At 32.8% G+C, this 21,309-nt stretch overlaps 2 protein-coding genes and 1 long non-coding RNA gene across 8 annotated transcripts; 2 read left to right on the plus strand and 1 right to left on the minus strand.

Moving 5' to 3' along the window:
* Positions 1 to 1,676: 1,676 nt before the first annotated feature.
* On the plus strand, positions 1,677 to 11,497 carry LOC103863767 (putative glutamine amidotransferase GAT1_2.1). 5 transcript variants are annotated; one of them, XM_009141516.3, is made up of 6 exons: positions 1,692 to 2,579; positions 2,721 to 3,034; positions 3,117 to 3,533; positions 3,618 to 3,827; positions 4,320 to 4,445; positions 11,205 to 11,497. In XM_009141516.3, exons 1-6 carry the CDS (start codon positions 2,495 to 2,497, stop codon positions 11,346 to 11,348), a joined length of 1,296 nt encoding a protein of 431 aa, XP_009139764.1. In that variant the 5' UTR covers positions 1,692 to 2,494; the 3' UTR covers positions 11,349 to 11,497. The 5 variants fall into 5 exon arrangements, with proteins under 5 accessions (XP_009139766.1, XP_009139769.1, XP_009139764.1 ...); XM_009141519.3 differs by having other exon boundaries at positions 1,700 to 2,644; XM_009141518.3 differs by lacking the exon at positions 11,205 to 11,497 and having other exon boundaries at positions 1,677 to 2,579; positions 3,973 to 4,561.
* On the minus strand, positions 4,916 to 19,194 carry LOC117133517. Its single transcript, XR_004457374.1, has 3 exons — positions 19,184 to 19,194; positions 13,235 to 13,246; positions 4,916 to 4,994 (listed from the first exon to the last, which is right to left on the minus strand). It is a non-coding gene; the product is annotated as an uncharacterized LOC117133517 (long non-coding RNA).
* On the plus strand, positions 11,901 to 20,963 carry LOC103863769 (LEAF RUST 10 DISEASE-RESISTANCE LOCUS RECEPTOR-LIKE PROTEIN KINASE-like 1.3). 2 transcript variants are annotated; one of them, XM_009141522.3, is made up of 8 exons: positions 11,901 to 14,218; positions 15,242 to 15,919; positions 16,021 to 16,044; positions 16,368 to 16,391; positions 16,728 to 16,751; positions 16,858 to 17,187; positions 17,269 to 17,574; positions 20,052 to 20,924. In XM_009141522.3, the coding sequence occupies exons 1-8, from the start codon at positions 13,462 to 13,464 to the stop codon at positions 20,675 to 20,677; spliced, it is 2,769 nt and encodes a 922-aa protein (XP_009139770.1). In that variant the 5' UTR covers positions 11,901 to 13,461; the 3' UTR covers positions 20,678 to 20,924. The 2 variants fall into 2 exon arrangements, with proteins under 2 accessions (XP_009139770.1, XP_018514100.1); XM_018658584.2 differs by lacking the exons at positions 11,901 to 14,218; positions 16,368 to 16,391 and having other exon boundaries at positions 14,236 to 15,919; positions 20,052 to 20,963.
* Positions 20,964 to 21,309: the final 346 nt, after the last annotated feature.

Below are 21,309 nucleotides of genomic sequence, written 5' to 3' on the forward strand. Positions count from 1 at the left end.
GTGATCGTGTTTCTATGGTCGGGAGAGTCGTTGCTCATAGAGCGTTCGGGAAACTTGCATTCTTGACTCCGAGGTAGGACTCAGCTCGGGAAACATTCAGCTTTAAACTTCATCCAATTTTTCTTAATAGATCATTAAGATGGCTTTGGTTTAACTGAAGGAATGCAATCTCTACATTTAGAGGACGCTGTTGGAGAGCAAGTAAGGCAGCATAACGCAAAGCGAACAGTGGCTGCATCCAACATTCCTTAACAAAACGCAAAGAAAGACGATGATGATTCATATGAGGTGACCCTAGATGAAGACTTTCTCACTGCCCTGGAATACGTAATGCCTCCTCCTGCTTCTAGAATGGTACTGTATCTTATTTTCTTTCTTGTATACGATTAGATAAATAGTATTGATGTTGCTTAATTTGCATAGTCAAAAACATTACCAAGCTTTGTCTGCTCAAGTATTTATATAAGTTCTCTTATTGTTATTACGTCTTTCCTAGAGGCCTGGTATTGACAGGCAGGTGATGCTGTTGACAAACTCTGCGAGTATAAGAGACGTCATTGCGTTTCCTGTTCTGAAAGTTTAGCAGTAATAATTGTGCCTAACGTGGTAATACATGTTGTAGCTTTAGCATTACTTGTGTATCTTCTTTTTGGCTATTTTTCGAGCTGAGCAAGTTGGAAGAAGCTTGTGTAACATACGCAATTGAATAGTAACAAACAAATCCAATGATCTTATGCTTGATACGTGCTTGAGAACGAAAAGAGTTCCATCGTGTTTCAGAGCTCTGGGATCAAACCCAATATCAGAACATTCAATATCCTCCTTGATTCATATGGGAAAAGAGGAAACTACAAAAAGATGAGTGCCGTGATGAAATTCGTGGACTTAGTCACCTACAATGTGGTCATTGACGCCTTCGAGAGAGGAGATTTGAAACAAATGGAAATACCTATTTAGGCTAATGCAATCATAGAGAATAAAACCAAATTGTGCTTATATTCTGTTTACTCTACTTTGTCATTTTATAAGATTTTGAATGGTAGTTATGAAAACTTATAAAATAGTATGAATCTCGGATTAATAAATGATTTATAAGCATTGTAAAATTTTATATATTCTCGAAAAATTTGAACTCTTCTATTTTCTCTATGAAGATCATAAAATGAATTTACTAAGAATAAAACATACGAACTCAACGCTACGCCGGAATACCACTAGTATTCAATAAATCCATCTAAACTCTAAAAATGTAGCAAAACTCCAAAAGTAAAAACCCTATCTAAACCCAACCCCCCCCCCCCCCCCCCCCCCCACCCAAAAAAAAAAAACTTTGCAAAACCCCAAACTATAAAACCCTATTGATACCTTAAACACCAAAAAAATTTAAAACCAATAAAACCCAATTTTCCCTCCTAAACAAATTTCTCTTCTGACCCAAAATAATTCTCTCCAAAACCCATTAAGCCCCCATTATGTCCCCTCCTAAAACCCATTTATTTTCCGAAACCAATTCTCTCTCTCTCTCTCTCTCTCTCTCTCTCTCTCTCTCCTCTCTCTCTCTCTCTCTCTCTCTCTCTCTCTCTCTCTCTCTCTCTCTCTCTCTCTCTCTCTCTCTCTCTCTCTCTCTCTTTCTCTCTCTCTCTCTCTGCGCGAAAAGAAAGCCGAATCTCATCTGTTCTTGTCTTCTTGATTGTTTCTTTCTCTCTCGATTCTTCTTCTTCACTTTCTCTTCACCCTCTTCATCGTCTCAGTTTCATGTTAGTGTTTCTATCCGGGTCAAGGTTTCGATTTCATGTTAGAGTTTCCATTCGGGTTTTGGTTCTGTGTTTTGTATATTAGTGTTTCAGTGTTTACGTTAGTGTTTCCATTAGGGTCTTATAAACATTAACTATCATATTACGTGAAGTGTTCCAACAACAATGTATATACTTTTATGTGGCACAAAATTGTGGAAGAGAGTTCCATAATTACCACTGAGACATTATTAGTGAAGTGGGACACCACGTGAAATTAATTTCATAGGGACACCCAAGAAAATTTAGATTTGATCTGAGGAAGTTGTTAACCAGACACTACTTATGTGAATTATATTCATTTTCAATTCCATTGAACTCTTCAATTTGCCTAAAAATATATTTATGACAAACTTAAATATAGATTTTCCTTTTCTAAAATTTGAGATATCAAGCTAGCAGCTAGTCAGCAACTCTTAATACCCTGTTTCCTCATGTTTTCCTTCAGGGTAAACAAACTAACAAAAATCCGTAAAACAAATCTGTATATACTGTAATATTTTAAACTTTATAATAGTAATAAAACAAAAATAAAAATAATAATGAAAAAGCCTTTCTCTCCACTATAAATGTACGTTTTCGCTTTCTCTCTTGTCACAACAAACTCTTTTCTGTTTCTTCTTACGTCACATCGGATCTACACCAAAAAAAAAAACTAATTTCTCCTGAATCTCTCAAATTTTCTTTTCCCTTCGGGATAAATGGAGAATCTTTCTCAAGTCCTCCCTCGTGTCCTCGTGGTCTCTAGACGCACCGTTCGTAAAAACAAATTCGTCGACTTCGTTGGTTCTTCTCTAACCTCTCTGTTTTGTTGCATGCATGGTTCTGTTTTTGTGATTTAATAACTGAACGTATGTTTTCGAGGTTTCTCTCTGTTTTCCCCTGTAAATGTTTCATTGGGTGATAATGGTGAGTTTTAATTTTCAGGTGAATATCATCTTGATCTGATAGTTCGTTATGGATGTGTACCAGTGATTGTTCCACGAGTCACTGGTGTTCACATGTTGCTCGAGAGCTTCAAGCCAATCCATGGAGTTCTTCTTTGTGAAGGAGAAGATATTGATCCTTCTCTTTATGAATCTGAAATCTCTTCTCTTTCACCGGAAGAGCTTCAAGAGATTAGAGAAACACATGCGAGTGATACATCCATTGACAAAGAGAAAGATTCCATTGAGTTAGCTCTTGCTAAGCTCTGTCTCGAACAGAACATTCCTTACTTAGGAATTTGCAGAGGATCACAAGTAATATCTATGTCTCTGTTTCGTCTTTTGTAGCTTTCTGTAGAATTAAAATGTTAATGATGCTTAATAACATTTTTGGCAGATTTTGAATGTTGCATGTGGTGGGACTCTTTATCTTGATTTAGAGAAAGAGCTTACGAATAAATTACCGGAAGAACGTAGAACGAAGCATATAGATTATGATAATTATGATGAGCATAGACATGTTGTGAGGATTGTTGAGAACAGTCCACTTCATTCTTGGTTTAAAGATTCGTTGGATGGAGAAAATATGGAGATTTTGGTTAATAGTTACCATCATCAAGGTGTCAAGAGGTTGGCACAGAGGTTTGTGCCAATGGCGTTCGCTTCTGATGGATTGATGGAAGGTTTCTACGATCCGGATACGTATAATCCGGAAGAAGGGAAGTTTATAATGGGTTTGCAGTTTCATCCTGAAAGAATGAGATCAAATGATCTTGACGAGTTTGATTATCCTGGTTGTCCTGCTGCATATCAGGTTTGTGTTCTTGAACATTAATTTATACACTAATTGTGATTAAAAGAAACTTGTGAAATGAGATTTTTTATGATTTTGATTTAGGAATTTGCAAAGGCAGTGATTGCGTATCAGAAGAAGTTGAATAGCTCAATGTCTGTTCCAAAGACGTTGGTGCTTAACGGAGAAATGGAGAGTAAGAGAAAGATTCTTGTTCGATGTTTCTCACTTGCGAGGTATATGTATATTAAGGGAGCAACTGGGAAGAACCCTTCAAAAGTATCAGAGCTCGAAGTTGGCGCCGAGTTTCTTGAGGTAAAGATTGCCAAATCTCTCTGCTTAACTTTAAGTACATGTTGAGTCAAATATTGATGCAAAAGGCAAAGTGGTTTAGAGAATACTTCTTTGGCCTTTCGCAGGCCTAAAGGGTTACATAGTAAAAGTTATCTTTTTAAAATAGGACTATGCATTTCAGTGGGGGTTAGATAATGACTATGGTTGTTGTGATGAGCCAAAGGGATCCCGGACGGGCCAGCTCGTTTTATACCGCAATTCCAAACACTTTAACTGGTTATGATTTTGGCGTTTGACACAAACGTGCATGTGGGCAAAAAAAAATAAATAAAGCAGAAGTCCAGGAGGGCCTTTGTCCCACCTAAACAGGAGAGAGCTGATCATCAGTGCCCAGGGCCTTTGTCCCACCTCAAAAACTCTTTCTTTCTTGACAATTTTTTGTTAACAAAGTAAGGATTTTTCTCCCTTTACTGAGTTAAATAATGTTTTGGCATATGGTGTGGGCTGTGGCAGTCAAACACGGCGCTAAGCACAGAGCAAGAGACGAGGCTGAAGGAGATGGGAGCGACGGTGAGGAACGGAGGATCATATATGAAAAAGTTGAAAGTAGACGAGGAGAAGCGGAGGATAATAAGGAACATGATGAACAAGATGAACATAGAGCAACTCTCAGAGCTTATGGCCTTTTATCATTTGATTGGGAATATCTGTGGAGAAGTCTTGGAGCAAAGGCTTCGTGGTAATGTTAATGAAGGCTTCAAGGATATGTGAATGTTTACATGAAAGGCAGAGCATGCTTTCAGAAATAAGGCGACTTTGTTATTCGCCAACAAACTTGGTTTAGTAATTTACTAGTAATGCAAATACAATAGGCTTGTTCTTTTGATAGACGCTGCGTCTAGCGTCAACGTCTTCAATTAACCCTGTAATTTTGTTGCTTTAAAAGCATGTTGGCAAAGAACCACTGAATCCGGTGTTAATTAAACGAGACGCGGCGTCAGATTTCCGATGATATTTGACCGCTTGAAATTCTAGCGTCAATTAAACGAGACCGCGGCGAATCCTTTTGCTGTTACGGCGACATTTCTTTCTCGTCATCTCTGTCCGCTTTTCTTTCACCGCTTGAATATTTGGTGACGCTGACGCAAGATACTGCGTTTATCAAAAGAACATGAATGACGTTTCAAACTTTTTGTGACACCGCCCATTTATTATGAATTATGGGATTAAGTAATAACATAATGTGATTTCAGAAATAGGGAGGATTACGGGCTTCGACAATCGACAATCGACCCCGTACCTCTTGATATTTAAAAAATGAATTGTGGGATTAAGAACATTTTGCAACAGGGTATTTTGAAGGATTTTTCACTAAAAACAAAAATAAAGAATGAAAAAGGATGAGAAAAGGAAAAAAGAAAAGGGTAAAAAAAGGTTCAAAGACGTTTCTTCCTGAGAGATTCTACTCTCTATTTAAGAAAAAACTCAATCCATCAAGATTTTAAGGGTGTTTTTCAAAACCAACCCATATTTTCAAGTCAAACTCAAAACCAACCCTTTTTTTTTGTCTATACTATTCATCAATAAAATTTCCATACTATCCTTATGTTTTTTAATTATTCACAAAATTGTCATTTTTATTTATTTTTTTATTAATTTCGAAATTAACAAAAAACCAAATACATCCTAACCATTTCTTCTTATTTACAAAAATGCCATCATCATCAATTTTTCCAACCACCATGAACCACCATTTTTGAGCTCTAAAGCTCTAGAATTCAATTTTCAACCACTTTTCTTCTCATTCTAACCCAAAAAACTTCATTTCCTCTCATCTCCTCTACATTTCCATCTAAAAAACTCTCATAACTATCATTTTCATAATCACAAACTTCATATTTTCGAGTTTTTTCATTAGTGAATCATTAAAGATGCTTCTTTTTGCTCATATTTGGAGTTTGGACGGTTGAAAAGGTTGGAAACGAGCTTTACACATGAAAAAGGTAACAAATTTACATGGTTTTCGTTCTTTTTCAGATCTGTGTCGCGACGGTAGACTGTTTTGTATGTCTACGCCTCCGTGGAGACTTACGATGCAGTATATTTGTCAACGCACGGGTTAGTTTTGCAATTGACCAGACAAATTTTTTTTCTAACGCAGACTTCCCGAGTAGTCTCCGTCTTTACCTTTGACAACAAAAATAAAATTTCGGTAGACTTACTAAGACGTCTACCTAAAAGAGGTTAGTTTTTCATTTGACCGAACTTTTGACTTTTCAAAATAGACTTCAACGGAAGTCTACAAAATGTAGACTGCCAACGAAGTCTATAAAAGGTTAGTTTTGCATTTGACCAAAACTTTGACTTCGTGGAATAGGTTAGTTTTGTGTTTGACCAAAAAGTTTAAAAAGCAATCAAAAATTTATTAAATTGTAGACTTCATATGCAGTCTTCTTATCTTAAAAAAAAATGTAGACTGCATATAAAGTCTACTTTTTTTATTTTGGTCAAATGCAAAACCAACCCGTCGGATTTGAGAGTAGACTTCACAAGAAGTCTACACACCCGTAGACGTTCATTTCAATCTACTAATTTGAAGTCAAACTTGGTCAATTGCAAAACTAACCTCTTTCAAAAAAATTCAAACATGTAGACTGCATATGAAGTCTAGTTCTGAAAGTCAAATCTTGGATGAATTCTGGTCAATTGCAAAAAGTAACATTTTTAAATTATAGACTAAAATGAAAGTCTACATGTACAAAATCACAACTTTTATTCAACTATAGAAAGCAACCCGTAAAATGGTCAATTGCAAAAACTAACCCAAAGAGTAGACCTATTTGACAGTCTACGTCTGTAAACTGAAAATAACGTCTACATCTTCAGAGACTGAATATTAAGTCTGCATAGAAAAATCTATAAAAATGTGAATTTGTGTATTATTCATTAAATTTTTTCTAGTTTTTTTATTTGACAGTGTGTGTTAGTTAATCCTAATGGGTTTGAGTGATTTTGAAAAGAATTTTTTTTATAATTATAAAGGTATAATTCATTTGATTTGACAATGTTGTTAGCTAATAATTGTAGACGTATTTGTAAGTCTTCGTTTATAGTTTTGCTAGTAAGGCTGAGCTTGTTTCAAAGCTGAAGTCGGTGACTGTGGAATATAAATTTACATTCTCAGCATATAAGACAACGAAAACTCTGTATGTGGCTAAGTGTCGTGTTCAAGGATGTGGTTGGAAACTTAGAGCGAGTGTGAAGCATGGGCCAAAGACATTTTGGGTGATAAAATATTCGAAAAGGTGAAGAATCAGAAAGGTTGAAGAATGTTCCTTATGCATGATGACTGTACACATGGTAAACTTCTTGAAATGACACAAGAAGATTATGATCTGGACAACAAAATTGAGAAGATGGTGCTAACCTATTCCTTACCAAACATCATTTAAAACAAATGACTCCGAATAGGAAAATACTCATCTTATGCCTGTCACGAATAATCGACAAGTACAGAACTTGATCGAGTTATCTAAGACACACTTTGTACGCCTTTGTGTATCAAGCCTGCGCCAAATACACTAAAAAAATTTGGATTGACTATATGTTAGATAATAAGTGTAGACGTTTTTGTAAACCTACAAATGTAGACTGCAGTTGAAGTCTACGTCGTAAATTCTATTAAAAGTGTATTTGTGTATTATTCATCATATTTTTTCATGATTTAATTATTTTACAGTGTATGTTAGTAAAATTTTAAAGGTCTTGGATGAATTTCACAATTTAATGTGTTATAATTATACACTTGATACTTATTGCAAATTGTTTTGATTAGTGTTATTCTTGAAAATTTTTGGGAAAATTTTGTATAGATTTTCTTCTTCTCACATGTGTGTTAGTTATTATTTTACCTTATGGTGGTTTTACTTGTTTGGTTGGTTAGATCTTGTGAAAAAATTGATATCTAACAAAAAATTAATAATATCGTACAAGTGAAAACAACTAAAAATGAATACAATGATTATAGATTATGCATTAAAAATTATTTAAAAATTAATATTTTATTATGAAAGTTATTACAGAGCAATATATTAAAAAGTATTCTTGAGTATGTTTGATTTTTCATAATCTTGATGCTTCAAATAAAGTCTTGGAAAAAGTACCTGCAAAATAAGATAGAGTTATGAGAAAAACATAAGATAAAAAATGAAATCATATTTTAGTAGACTTTTTATTAAGTCTACGTAAAGTTATTCTTTAGTAGACTTTAGTTGAAGTCTACACTAATGGAAAATTTTCATATCTAAAAGTGTGCATTTAGAAAATTTGAAAATACTTTGTTCTGAAAAATATTTCAAAAATGGTTTTTTGTCATCCTTGTAACAAAGCAAAAAGATAATGTATGAATCTATAAATTTAGTTCATTATAAACACAAAATATCTTATAATGAATATATGGAAAGCTTACATTTTTGGGAAGATGATTTGAAAACATTGGAAGAGAATACCTACAAAATAAAATAAAATTATAAAAAATAAGATAAAAATTAAAATCATATTTGAGAAAACTTCTAATGAAATATGCTTAAAATTCAAGGCTAGTAGACTTCATTTGAAGTCTACCAGCCGTAAGTTTTATGTAGATTTCAAATGAAGTCTACTCTATAAAAAAAAATAGATCTGAAAAATAAATATATTAAAAATATGAAATAAGTTTAAATCTAAAAAACTTTTAAAAATATGATTTAATAGACGAAATAGTTATAAATTAAAGACATATTAATATGAATTTTAATATGTAACTTTATTTGAATATAAATACTAGAACACATATTTTAAATCTATAGATGTAAAACTTACATTTCTAGGAGGAGAAGAGAACAACTATGGAAGAAAATACCTGAAAAATAAGATAAAATTATTAAAAAACATAGGAAAAAATTAAAGTCATATTTTTGTAGACTTCCAATGAAGTCTGCTTAAACTTTGTGGTTTAGTAAACTTCATATGAAGTCTGCAAACTTTAGTAAACTTCTTTAGTAGTCTACACTGTCTGATAATTTTCAGATCTGAAAAAATCTATATATTTTGAAATGTGAAAATAATTTTAAATCTGAAAATACTTACATAATAGAATTTATAAGGTAAACTAGTAGCAAATTAATGTAGAGAGCTTGATCTATAAATTTATTTGAATATAAACATGTAAATACATATTTAAAATCTATTAATCTAAAACTTACATTTTTAGAGGAGATGATGAAATCCATGGGTGATAATACCTAGCAAAAAAAGATAATATTGTGAGAAATAAACATAAAAATATACATTTAAAATCTATAGATCTAAAATTTACATTTTTTAAAGGAGAAGATGAAATCCATGAATCATAATATCTAAAATGACAAGATAATATTGTGAGAAAGACTTGAGAAAATTTTAGAGAGAAAGAAGATAATGAGAGAGATTTAGAAACAATTGAGAGAATTTTAGAGAGAAGAGAGAAAGTTTTAGAGAGAAGGGAGAGAGTTTTAAAAACTTGTGCAGCCACTTTAGAGAGAGATTGTATAAATTTTGTTTATATAGGGAGACAAAAATGTAACTAGGTTAAAATTTACGATACTGTAGACTTCGTTTGAAGTCTACTAAAATTAAAATTTTGGAGTAGATCTTACTATAACATAGTAGACTTTTTTGGAAGTCTACTATAATAATTTAATTATTGTTGTTTATTCTTTATTATTTTAATAATTTTAATATATGATTTGTTAAATTTATTTCTTTATTTTTTTAATAGTTATAGTATATGATTTCACTTTTTTATTCGTAAGGAACTTAACTAAGTTTAAATATAATGATTTTTTGTAAAACAAATTGAAAAATATAGACTGAAAAAGACGTCTTCAGATAAATAGACTTTATTGTAGGTCTACAAAACCCTAAACCACAAATCTCAAACTCTAAATGTTTTGCTTGATAATCAAAAAGTCTCATTTATACAAAATTTAAACTACTAAACATTAATCTGCAGATTTAAGTTAATAAATCAAAAAAAAAAAACAAAATCTAAAATCTAACCCTATGAAATCAACTACTAAAAGATATAACATGTTAGAACCTTTTGTTTCTAAACTATGAACATAGTCTAACACATGATAACCAAATTAGTATATATTCTTCAAAATTGTTCGATTATATGAAATTTTAATTTATTTACTTCATATTATCCATTATATTGATGATTAGTTAAAAATATCACAATAATATTTTTATACATTTTCAAAATTAAATTATTAGATCAAATTAGAGTGTAGACTACAAAACAAGTCTATAAAGTAGACTTCGTATGAAGTCTATAAAGTAGACTTCGTATGAAGTCTATATATATGTAGACTTCTTTTATTACGTGTAGACTTCCAAATGATAGAAACGTAAAATACATTTCTGTTTTTTGTTTGGTCATAAGGGTTAAATAGTACTTTCACTACTCCTTTAGGTTGGTTTTGCATTTGACTGAAAGTAGGGTACACTCTTACATTTGACTTGAATATTTGGGTTGGTTTTAGCAAATGTCCCAGATTTTAAAGGTGATCATTATGGAAACAAGAAAAGCGAATAGAATATGAACGTAAATGAATAAAATTGCAGGAATGAAAATGAATGGTTGTTCCGTCTCAAATTTAACAATGAATACTTTTATTCTTTATTTTTCTAAAAAAAAAGAATGGTAGAGAATAAGAAGAAAAAATTATTCCTCGTGAATGGTGATATTTTTTAGGAACGTTAGGGAATTGAAAATTTTATTCCTCGTAAATGGTGATTTTTTTTTGGAACGTTAGGGAATGCATTATTTATCGTCGTTCCCTTGTCACCATTCATTCACAAGCCAAAGATCGGAATTTATTGCTGCTACCCAAAGCCCTCCAAACTATAACCTCCACCTCTTACACTAACACCACAACTTATTGCTGCTGCCTATGTTTGCTAATTATGTTGTAACATCTTGGTTGTGGTATATGAAGAGATTTAAAAAAATTGATTTTGGTTATCTAGTTACTAGTGCATTTACTTTTTCTGTCATCTATTTAAAATTCCAGAGTGAAGTGTACTTGAGATAGGTATGGAAACATTTAAAATTCCAGAGTTAAGTGGACTAGAGATGGAATATGGAAGGATGTGTGACTTAACGGGAAGTGATTCTTAATATCGTGCGAGTGAGACCAAAACACGATGAAAGGTGATATAGTGATTGCAGGGTAGGTAAACAATGATTTTGAGCCTTCGAACAAATTAACGCACCGTCCATCGAATGAGATGAAGATCACGATACGACTGAGCGGGCGTGCGATCAGGACATTACAAGTGGTATCAGTCAAGGCTCACACTAACATAGGTAACATGATGAACAAGATGAACATAGAGCAACTCTCAGAGCTTATGGCCTTTTATCATTTGATTGGGAATATCTGTGGAGAAGTCTTGGAGCAAAGGCTTCGTGGTGATGTTAATGAATGCTTCAAGGATATGTTAATGTTTACATGAAAGGCAGAGCATGCTTTCAGAAATAAGGCGACTTTGTTATTCGCCAACAAACTTGGTTTAATAATTTACTAGTAATGCAAATACAATGACGTTTTAAACTTTTTGTGACACTGCCCATTTATCATGAATTTTAGGATTAAGTTATAACATAATGTGATTTCAGAAATAGGGAGGATTACGGGCTTCGACAATCGACCCCGTACTTCTTGATATTCAAAAAATGAATTATGGGATTAAGAATATTTTGCAACAGGGTATTTTGAAGGATCTTTCACCAAAAACAAAAATAAAGTATGAAAAAAGATGAGAAAAGGAAAAAAGAAAAGGGTAAAAAAAGGTTCAAAGACGTTTCTTCCCTCAGAGATTCTACTCTCTATTTTAGAAAAAACTCAATCGACTTTAAAAGTGATCATTCTGAAAACAAGAAAAACGAATAGAATATACACGTAATGGGATAAAATTGCAAGAATGAAAAAGAATGGTTGTTCCGTCTAAAATTTAAAAAGAAATACTTTTATTCTTTATTTCTCTACAAAAAAAAGAATGGTAGAGAATGAGAAGAAAAATTTATTCCTCGTAAATGGTGATATTTTTTAGGAACGTTAGGGAATAGAAAAATTTATTCCTCGTGAATGGTGATATTTTTTTGGAACGTTAGGGAATGCATTATTCCTCGTCGTTCCCTTGTCACCATCCATTCACAAGCCAAAGATCGGAATTTATTGCTGCTACCCAAAGCCCTCCAAACTATAACCTCCACCTCTTACACTAACACCACAACTTATTGCTGCTGCCTACGTTTGCTAATTATGTTGTAACATCTTGGTTGTAGTATATGAAGAGATTTAAGAAAAATGATTTTGGTTATCTAGTTACTAGTGCATTTACTTTTTCTGTCACTTATCTATTTAAAATTCAAGAGTGAAGTGTACTTGAGATAAAGTATGGAAAGATTTAAAATTCCAGAGTTAAGTGGACTAGAGATGGAATATGGAAGGATGTGTGACCTATCGGGAAGTGATTCTTAATATCGTGCGAGTGAGACCAAAAGACGATGAAAGTTGATATAGTGATTGCATGGTAGGTAAACAATGATTTTGAGCCTTCGAACAAATTAACGCACCGTCCATTGAATGAGATGAAGATCACGATACGACTGAGCGGGCGTGCGATCAGGACGTTACAAGTGGTATCAGTCAAGGCTCACACTAACATAGATAAAGATCTTGGGACGCAACGAGGATGTTGTGTTCTTTGAGAGATGGTGAATTGTAACATCCCGGTTGTGGTATATGGAAAACCTTAAGAAAACTGATTTGGCTATATATGTCACTAAAGTGCACTTACTTTTTTTCGTAACACATCCTTTTAAATCTCTAGGGTTAAGCGTGTTTGAGCTGGAGTAGTAGAAAAATAGGTGATTTATATGTAAATGATTTCCGATATTGTGCGAGTGAAACTAAAACACAAAGAAATATCGTATGATGATTGCAATGTCAGTAAACAATGATTTCAAATCTTTAGACATATTAACGCACTGTCCATTATGGAACCTACATGCCGATGTGTGGGCGTGGGACAGTCAGAGCTTTACATATGCCGTCCAATATTTTTCTTTTATAGGATTTACGAATGGTTTTTAAAAAATAATTTAAAAAAAGTGAACATTTCATTTTTTATGTGTCTTTGTATTGTTTTCAATTTCAAAAAAAAGATATTATTGGAATAATAAATAAATTTTGTTCCGCTAACATTTTTCAATATTTCTGCTGCGGTTGTAATTATTTTTCTGGTACGACAATAAGATTCTCGACAGTGAAGCCAAATTTTCAGTTTCCTTTTAGTTAGGGAACAAAAGAAAAGAAGAAAAGTCTAAGTCAACTAACAAAAACGTCTGACTAATAAATTATCCAACTCTAGTGCATATCTCTCCTTTTTCATTCTTGACTGAGTCCTTCCCAACTTGATTTTTTTTTTTCTTTCTTTAATATGAGCTTTTGTTATCTAGTTGGTATTCTTTTTTATTTTATTTTGTTTACTCATTTATCTGCTCTGCTCACATCAGACCAACCCCCAAAAAACACAACTTAATTCAGATATCAATCAATCAGTCATGTTCTCTCCAATACTCTTCGGTTTCTCAAACCCGAATTCTTGTCTGATCTTGATATTCTTCTCGTTCTACTTTCACCATCTTCCTTGTGCTCTAAGTCAACCAGACCTTAAGTTTTGTGATAACCTGTTTCACTGTGGGAATATAACAGCGGGGTTTCCTTTCTGGGGAGAGGCTCGACCAGAACCTTGTGGTCATCCTTCTTTGGGGCTTCACTGTCACCAAAACTCGAACAAGACTTACTTTATTTTCTCAGGTCAGATGTACAGTGTCCTTTTCTTAGACAACTCAACTAACACCCTTGGGCTTGCGAGGCAAGACTTTTTAGGTGTATCATTCTGCAATTCCACATTAACCGGTACAACGTTGACTAATGAACTCTTTCAGCTTTCGCCAGAGTACACGACCCTCTTTGTTTACTATCTCTGCGAACCTCATCTTACCAACCCCGCAAATTTCAAATGTCCAAAGATTGGTATTGCCTCAATGCATCGGAGCAATGAAAATCATAAAAAGTGTTCTGCGAGTTTCAACATCACTGTTCCCACAAGTTATGCTCCAGAGATGAAAACTCTGAACTTGTCCCGTTTACAAAGTGTTCTCCGAAAGGGATTTGAGGTGAAACTGATGATTGATGGGAGACCGTGTCAAGAATGTAAATCCACTGGTGGAGTCTGCGGCTACGATGTTGACACTCCTGTTTGCTGCAAGAGAAACTCTCCATCCAAAATCAAATGCAATCGAATGATCCCATCTGGTATGTTTCTGAACTATTAGCAAGTTTATTATGCATATCATCTTAGTTTTTCCCCTTGCCAAATTTATGCAGCATTGCAACGATGCAACCAGACTAAAACAGAAAATAACAGCTCGTTCATAAGTCGAATTGCAGCTTCCTAAGTTCCACTATGACACATAATGCAACTATAAACCTATGTTGCACAATAAGTAAATCAACAAACATTTACAACATACTAATCACCAAGAAATTCAAGAATCACGGCTCATACTAATCACATGTCACAAATATCTATTCTTGCGATTTTCCTATGTTGGTTGTGTCACTTCTAAGACATACCTTATATCCTAGTGAGCTCAAGATAGAAGGTAGAAACTTGAGTGGCCTTAAAGTCTTGATCTGTCTCTAGCAACTTGGTATACACGGTTTCCATCAAGTCATTTTCAACGTATGGACGTCTTCGTTACAATTAATCATCCCCTTTTTTTATCACAGTCCCTTCTTCTACTTCATCCACATCGTTCAGTTTCCATGGTAAATGCTAAAGAGTCATAGTCTTGTTCCACTCTTCTTTCTTTTTCTAGCCCCATTTCTACTCTTGCTGACTTTTCTTAGTAAACTTTTTGTACCGGCACTTACGTTTTAAGTCGTCTTACAAACAAAAAACAAAACTAATAAATACTAATAAAAAGTTAAAACTGATATATTAATAGCAACCATTCAAAATAAAAATATTTTAAAATAATATAATATCCTGACTGTCCACCAGTCCATTCGAAGACTAAGTCATCCTAACACGCCTAATTACAAGGAAATTTCCCTTCGGAAATAGATTTCCAGATAAATAATATATATAAAAAAACCAAGAGTTGGACAAAAAAAAAACCATGTTCATATTCTTCTTCTTCTTCAGCCTCGTGTTCATCTTCAAGAAAAAAACAGACGAGAGTACCATGATCAATCTTTATCAGTCTCTGACAAAATCTTGGTCCTATGCAACCATATGGATGCTCTTTGTGATTCCCTCTTTTGCTTTGTCAGTTGATGAGCATCACAAAAAATGCTATTCACCGTTTACATGCGCCAATCAGAGAAATCTCAGTTATCCCTTTTGGATACCTGAGAGAAAAGAGTGTGGCCACCCGGATTTCGAGCTCAACTGCAGCGGAGATTTCGCAGAGTTTAAAAGATCCTCCGTTCAGTTCCAAATCCTTGAGACCAAGTTCTACAACATAAGACTTGCCATAAAGGATTATCAAAGCAATCTTTGTCCCCGACACCCTGAAAATGTAGATATCAACCAGTATGTCCTTCCATTTTCTCAGGACACTATGCTGTCTATATTTTATTACAACTGCTCTGCTCCAAGGGTAGATGTTCCTCACGGTTTTCACACTAGAAAGCTGGACTGTGGGAATGACAATGGTAGGAGTAGTTACTTTGTCTCGTCCGCTTTACGTTCCTGGGATAGAGCTATCTTAGAAAATTCAAGCGCATCGTGTGACCGAAATGTCAGTATTCCTGTATCTCGATATGCCTTGAGTATTGAAGACGGAAACCCGACTCTGGAGGCTATAGAGAAGGCTCTTAAGGATGGTTTCGAGGTTATGTTTACCACTGAATGTTGGGAATGCAAACAATCTCAGGGTTCTTGTGGTTATAATGATAGCTCCAGAGGATTCGTTTGCTACTGTGTGGACGGGCCTCACAAGCGTAAATGTATAAATCTACTTTTCTAACCTATTTCCTCCCTCAGAAGTTTTTTTTTTTTTTGTCTTGAGTTTAAACTGGCTTTTTTCTCATGGTATTTGTTCATGCAGGTCCCTACATACCTACAAAATCAGGTAGGTGTCCTATTCTTTTCCTTTCTAGGAATCTAAATTCACTATTTTAGTTAATCTGTATCTCCGAAAGTTTGAATATAATGTCCTAATCTTCTTCCACAAGATCCACATCTCATTCCTTCCTTAACAACTGCATGATACCCACTTCACAACCTTACCTTTTCACTGGAACTCCCTTGCTGACATAGATATAATTTGTTATGTTCCTTTTATGGTGACCGATGAGAGAAACTCCCTAGAGTTTCAAGGCTTGTTTTAAATATAATTGTAAGCTCTGTCTTGAGTTTGAACTAACACATGTCTCATGGTATTTGTTGATGCAGAACTCACCCAATCAAAGAAATCAGGTAGGTGACTATTCTTTTCCTTCCAAGGAATCTAAATTCACTATTTCAGTTAATCTAAATATTAGTTCGGTATGAAAGTAAGTGTTAATCTTCTTCCACAAAATCCAGATCTCATTCCTTCCTTAACCACTGCATACTAGTATATTACCCCATCTACCAACCTCACCTTTTAACTGGAACTAGTAAATAGCTAACATGAACTTGATTTATTACATTCCTTTTCTAGTGACCATTCAGAGAAACTCCCTTGAGTGCAAACCTCGTTTTATATACGATGATTTCGAGTTCTGTCGTCAGTTTGAACTAACATATTTCTCATGGTATTTTTTGATGCAGAACTCACCAAAAAACAGAAACTAGGTAGATTACTGTTCTTTTACTTTCGAAGAATCTAATTCCAGTAAAACATACCTTGTGGGTTCTTGAGGCAACCTAACAAAGCCCTTGTCTTCTTGCTCCTCTCTAGGAATCGGATTCGCTGGCGGGTTCTTCGGTGCCATTCTTTTAGCAGTAGCTGTGCTCTGTATCATCTGGAGAAGAAAAAGATTGGCAGCTCAAAACATAAGCAAAGGCATTTCAACAACATCTCCTTATTCAAGCAGTAATACAATGTCCAACACTCCAACTTCCACAACAATCTCCGGAAGCAACCACTCTCTCATGCCCTCAATCTCCAACCTTGCAAATGGAAGCGTCTACTTCGGAGTTCAAGTCTTCAGCTACGAAGAACTCGAGGAAGCCACCGCGAACTTCTCAAGAGAGCTTGGAGATGGAGGATTTGGTACTGTCTACTACGGTAAGAACCAAAACTCTAATTACATACCAAATAAAAACCTTCAAACTTGTGTTTTAAAAGCTTAAAGAAAAATTCGTGAAGGCATACTAAAGGACGGACGAGCAGTAGCTGTAAAACGACTCTTCGAGAGATCATTGAGACGAGTGGAGCAATTCAAGAACGAGATCGATATATTGAGGACTTTGAAACACCCGAACCTAGTGATTCTATACGGATGCACGACAAGACATAGCAGAGAGCTACTCTTAGTGTATGAATACATTTCTAATGGCACACTCGCTGATCATCTCCATGGAGACCAAGCACAGTCTCGTCCTATTTGCTGGCCTGCAAGACTCAGCATCGCCATTCAAACCGCTAAGGCATTGTCCTTTCTCCATGCCTCAGGTAACACACAAATTGAACTAACAAACAGGAACACATGAGATTCCTGAAAAATTGATGAAATAGTATTTAGTGCCGGCTTAGATGGGGATAATGAGTGCGACTACTCCACAGTCCATTCTCGTGTCTGAATTCCCGTAGCATTAATAAATAAAAACCAATTTCTTTTCTTTTTGGTAAAAAAATAACACCAATTTCTATATTTGTTTCATACTAAAAAAATTAAAATATTAGATTAATAATTCCATTTGCAGTATTAATCAGTAAATTATTTGATAATACTTTATTTATTTTCCAACATAGGTTTATTTGATAATACTTTATTTACCATCTTTTCCATGATTTTAGGATAAATCATTAGTTTAACTAATATTATTATTTAAAACTTTATTTTATTATATATTTATCATGACATTTAAAATAATTAATAAACAGTAACATATTCTACTGATATATACTATTATCTTAAAATATATATTTAATATATAATAATCATGATATTTAGGATAATTAACTAATAAATGAATATCAGTAATTGTTATTAAAAGTATCTATCGATAATATCATAATTATGTTTATCTTATATTTATTATGATTTTAATGCCTAGTATTATAGCAAATTTCTCTGATTCTTATTAGCAGTACTTAAAAAATACAAATTATTATACAATTTATATATGTATAATAATATATTTTAATTAATTGATTTATCCGGTTGGATCAGTTAATATAACTAAATCATATCTATATACTATAGTTTCTTAAAAATAACATCCAGTGATTTATTCGCTGCCACCAAATTCAAACTATTTTCTCTATTTTGGTTCGGTTCGGTTTTATCGTATTAAACACTCTTAGACTATTTTTATTTTGCTGATGTTTTATGGTTTGTGATTGTTTATAATAGTTTCAGTGGCACTACATTTTTTTTCATTCCAAATACAATATTTTTTTAATTTAAAATCCAAGTTTTTTAATTTGATTATTACTATAGAAAAGATTTCGATCCAAAATCTACATTACAGAAATAAATCTATTAAACCAAATAAAATAATTTAATACATTGATTACCAATATAAATATTGAAATTTTATAACTTATCATACTAATTTAAAATTTAAATCTACTTCAATATTTTATAATAAAATAAACATTATTAAAAATTGTTATATTAATATATATATATATATATATCTATAATATTATTTGAGAAGTCAGTTTCTTAGGTGTCGCGCTCACATTAACTCTCACGATGGTTGATTACTATGATACTCTTAATGAAATAAAAAAGTACATTTAAATATTAATATTTACTTTTTTAAATTTTTCAAATAACAATATAAATAAAAAGGAAACATTTATAAAGTTTAAAAAATAATTTTAAAGCGAAATATATATGTATATATAATATAATTTCATAAAAAAAAGGAAAGTTCACAAAATAGTAATATTTCATTTAAAAGATATCTTTAAGTAACAAAAAATATACTTTTGAAGTAATAAAATATTTTTTTATCTATATCTTCTTAGATGAAAAAAATATATTTATATATAATGTGATTTAGTGTTTCAAAAAAAAATATAATGTGATTTCATAAAAACAAAAGTTCACACAAATGATCTTGATATTAGAAAAATAAATGTTTTTCTTTTAAAACATAATTTTACACAATACAAATATATATTTTCAAAGTAATTGAATTTTTTATATATATCTATATATTTTCTTAGATGATTACACAAAATAATTAAGTAACATAAAGGTATATAGGTTTAATTGACAAAAAAATTAAGTAACATAAAGGTATATAGGTTTAATTGACAAAAAAATAATTTATTATTATTATTATTGAAATGTTTTTTTTGTTTTTTATATATTTAGTTTACTATAATATCTTACAATTACATGAAAATAAATAAATTATATTTTACTTATATAATATAATTTATAAAATACAATCACATTTTTACTGCATATATTTAGAGATATTGAAAAAACTAAAAATAAATTTTAGCAATAAACATATTAACAAATGATTATATTAGCAAATTATTATATTAACAAATGATTATATTTTAAATAAACATATTAATATATATATATATATATATATATATATATATATATATATATATTAGTTGGCACAAGGTGAGGGACATAACTAGTTTGCAGTACTATATCAGTAGATTATTCGATAATTTCCTTAGTCATTATTATACTCTCTATCATTTTCATTCCATTAATATTTATATATGTGTGTTTTATTGGATGAAAAAAATTAGACTTACTAGATGATTTACGTAAAATACTTTTTATGTAGATATTTTGTTTCATTATTAGATTTATAAGAAAATTATTCATAAATTTATATATAAAAAAAATTCAGCAAAATTATCTAAAACTAGAAAATATTAAGGATGTAAAATTTTTATTCAAGTAAAAATAAATGTTGACCTGGTCCGTAACAACATGCTTTCAGGAATCATACACAGAGATGTGAAGACTACAAACATTCTTCTAGATAGCAACTACCAAGTGAAAGTAGCTGACTTTGGTCTCTCACGGTTGTTTTCGACGGATCAAACTCATATCTCCACCGCGCCGCAAGGAACTCCGGGATATGTTGATCCCGAGTATTACCAATGTTACCGTCTCAACGAGAAGAGCGACGTTTACAGCTTCGGAGTCGTCCTCTCGGAGCTGATCTCGTCCAAAGAAGCAGTCGATACCACTCGGCATCGACACGATATCAACCTCGCGAACATGGCCATCTCCAAAATCCAAAACGACGCCGTCCACGAGCTTGCGGATCTGACTCTCGGATTCGCGAGGGATCCTGCGGTGAAGAGGATGATGATGTCGGTTGCTGAGCTGGCGTTCCGGTGTTTGCAACAGGAGAGGGACGTCCGGCCGTCGATGGATGAGATCGTCGAGGTTTTGAAGGGGATTCAGAAGGAAGGGATGCGAGATTTTCCGGAGGTGGTGGACATTGATGTGAGCGGAGGAGAAGACGTTGTGTTGCTAAGGCACGGAGTTCCTCCGCCGTTATCGCCGGTAACTGAGAAAGAGACAAGTAGTTCGAATACGACGTCGAGTTCGTTTTGAGAGTGTAGTAGGAGAGACTTTGGACTCTCCCCTCAACGAGGGTTCGGTGTAATTATATATAACCATTGTGAATTTCACCGTTTCACTTTTATTTTACCTGACGTCTGAATTTTTGACTTTTTTTCTGGGGTATTTTGATATTTTCACAGAAAGACTAAAAGGATGTCTTCAACTAGTAGTTTGATCTCATTTGTATCAAAATGACAAATAAATTCGAGTGTTATGGAATTTGTCATTTCATAAAACACTCTAAAATTTACTTTTATTGAACAAAATTTAAGTTAAATATTTTAGAGTAATTTAAGTGTTGATAGAGTGTTTGATACGAGTTTCTTAGTTATGAAAGTAAAAATCTAAATCTCATAGTTTTAAATGAGATTTTAGAATTGTTTAACAAAAATTACACCATATGTTTAGATTCACCTACAATCAATCATCTCAAAATTCATTATAAATCAATTCATTTCAAATCTGAGATTCAATACACCCTCTTATACTTCTATGATATACTCATTGTTTCAATATGTGAGAAGTTTTGAAAATATAATTTTTAAGAAAATTAGTTTTTTTTAACGAGCTGACAAAACTATAGTCTAATTAAAATGAGACATCTCCTTCTTTGCATGTATAGT

This window comes from Brassica rapa, chromosome A04, assembly GCF_000309985.2.
Source record: "Brassica rapa cultivar Chiifu-401-42 chromosome A04, CAAS_Brap_v3.01, whole genome shotgun sequence".
Lineage (NCBI taxonomy): Eukaryota > Viridiplantae > Streptophyta > Magnoliopsida > Brassicales > Brassicaceae > Brassica > Brassica rapa.

Excerpts from the sequence above, each read along its gene's own strand:
- LOC103863767 (XM_009141516.3), top strand. The coding sequence starts at position 2,495 with ATGGAGAATCTTTCTCAAGTCCTCCCTCGTGTCCTCGTGGTCTCTAGA. Across the intron at positions 2,580-2,720 it reads CAAATTCGTCGACTTCGTTG|GTGAATATCATCTTGATCTG; the intron begins GTTCTTCTCTAA and ends TTTAATTTTCAG. Across the intron at positions 3,035-3,116 it reads GAATTTGCAGAGGATCACAA|ATTTTGAATGTTGCATGTGG; the intron begins GTAATATCTATG and ends CATTTTTGGCAG.
- LOC103863769 (XM_009141522.3), top strand. The coding sequence starts at position 13,462 with ATGTTCTCTCCAATACTCTTCGGTTTCTCAAACCCGAATTCTTGTCTG. Across the intron at positions 15,920-16,020 it reads CGGGCCTCACAAGCGTAAAT|GTCCCTACATACCTACAAAA; the intron begins GTATAAATCTAC and ends TTGTTCATGCAG. Across the intron at positions 17,188-17,268 it reads ATTTGGTACTGTCTACTACG|GCATACTAAAGGACGGACGA; the intron begins GTAAGAACCAAA and ends AAATTCGTGAAG.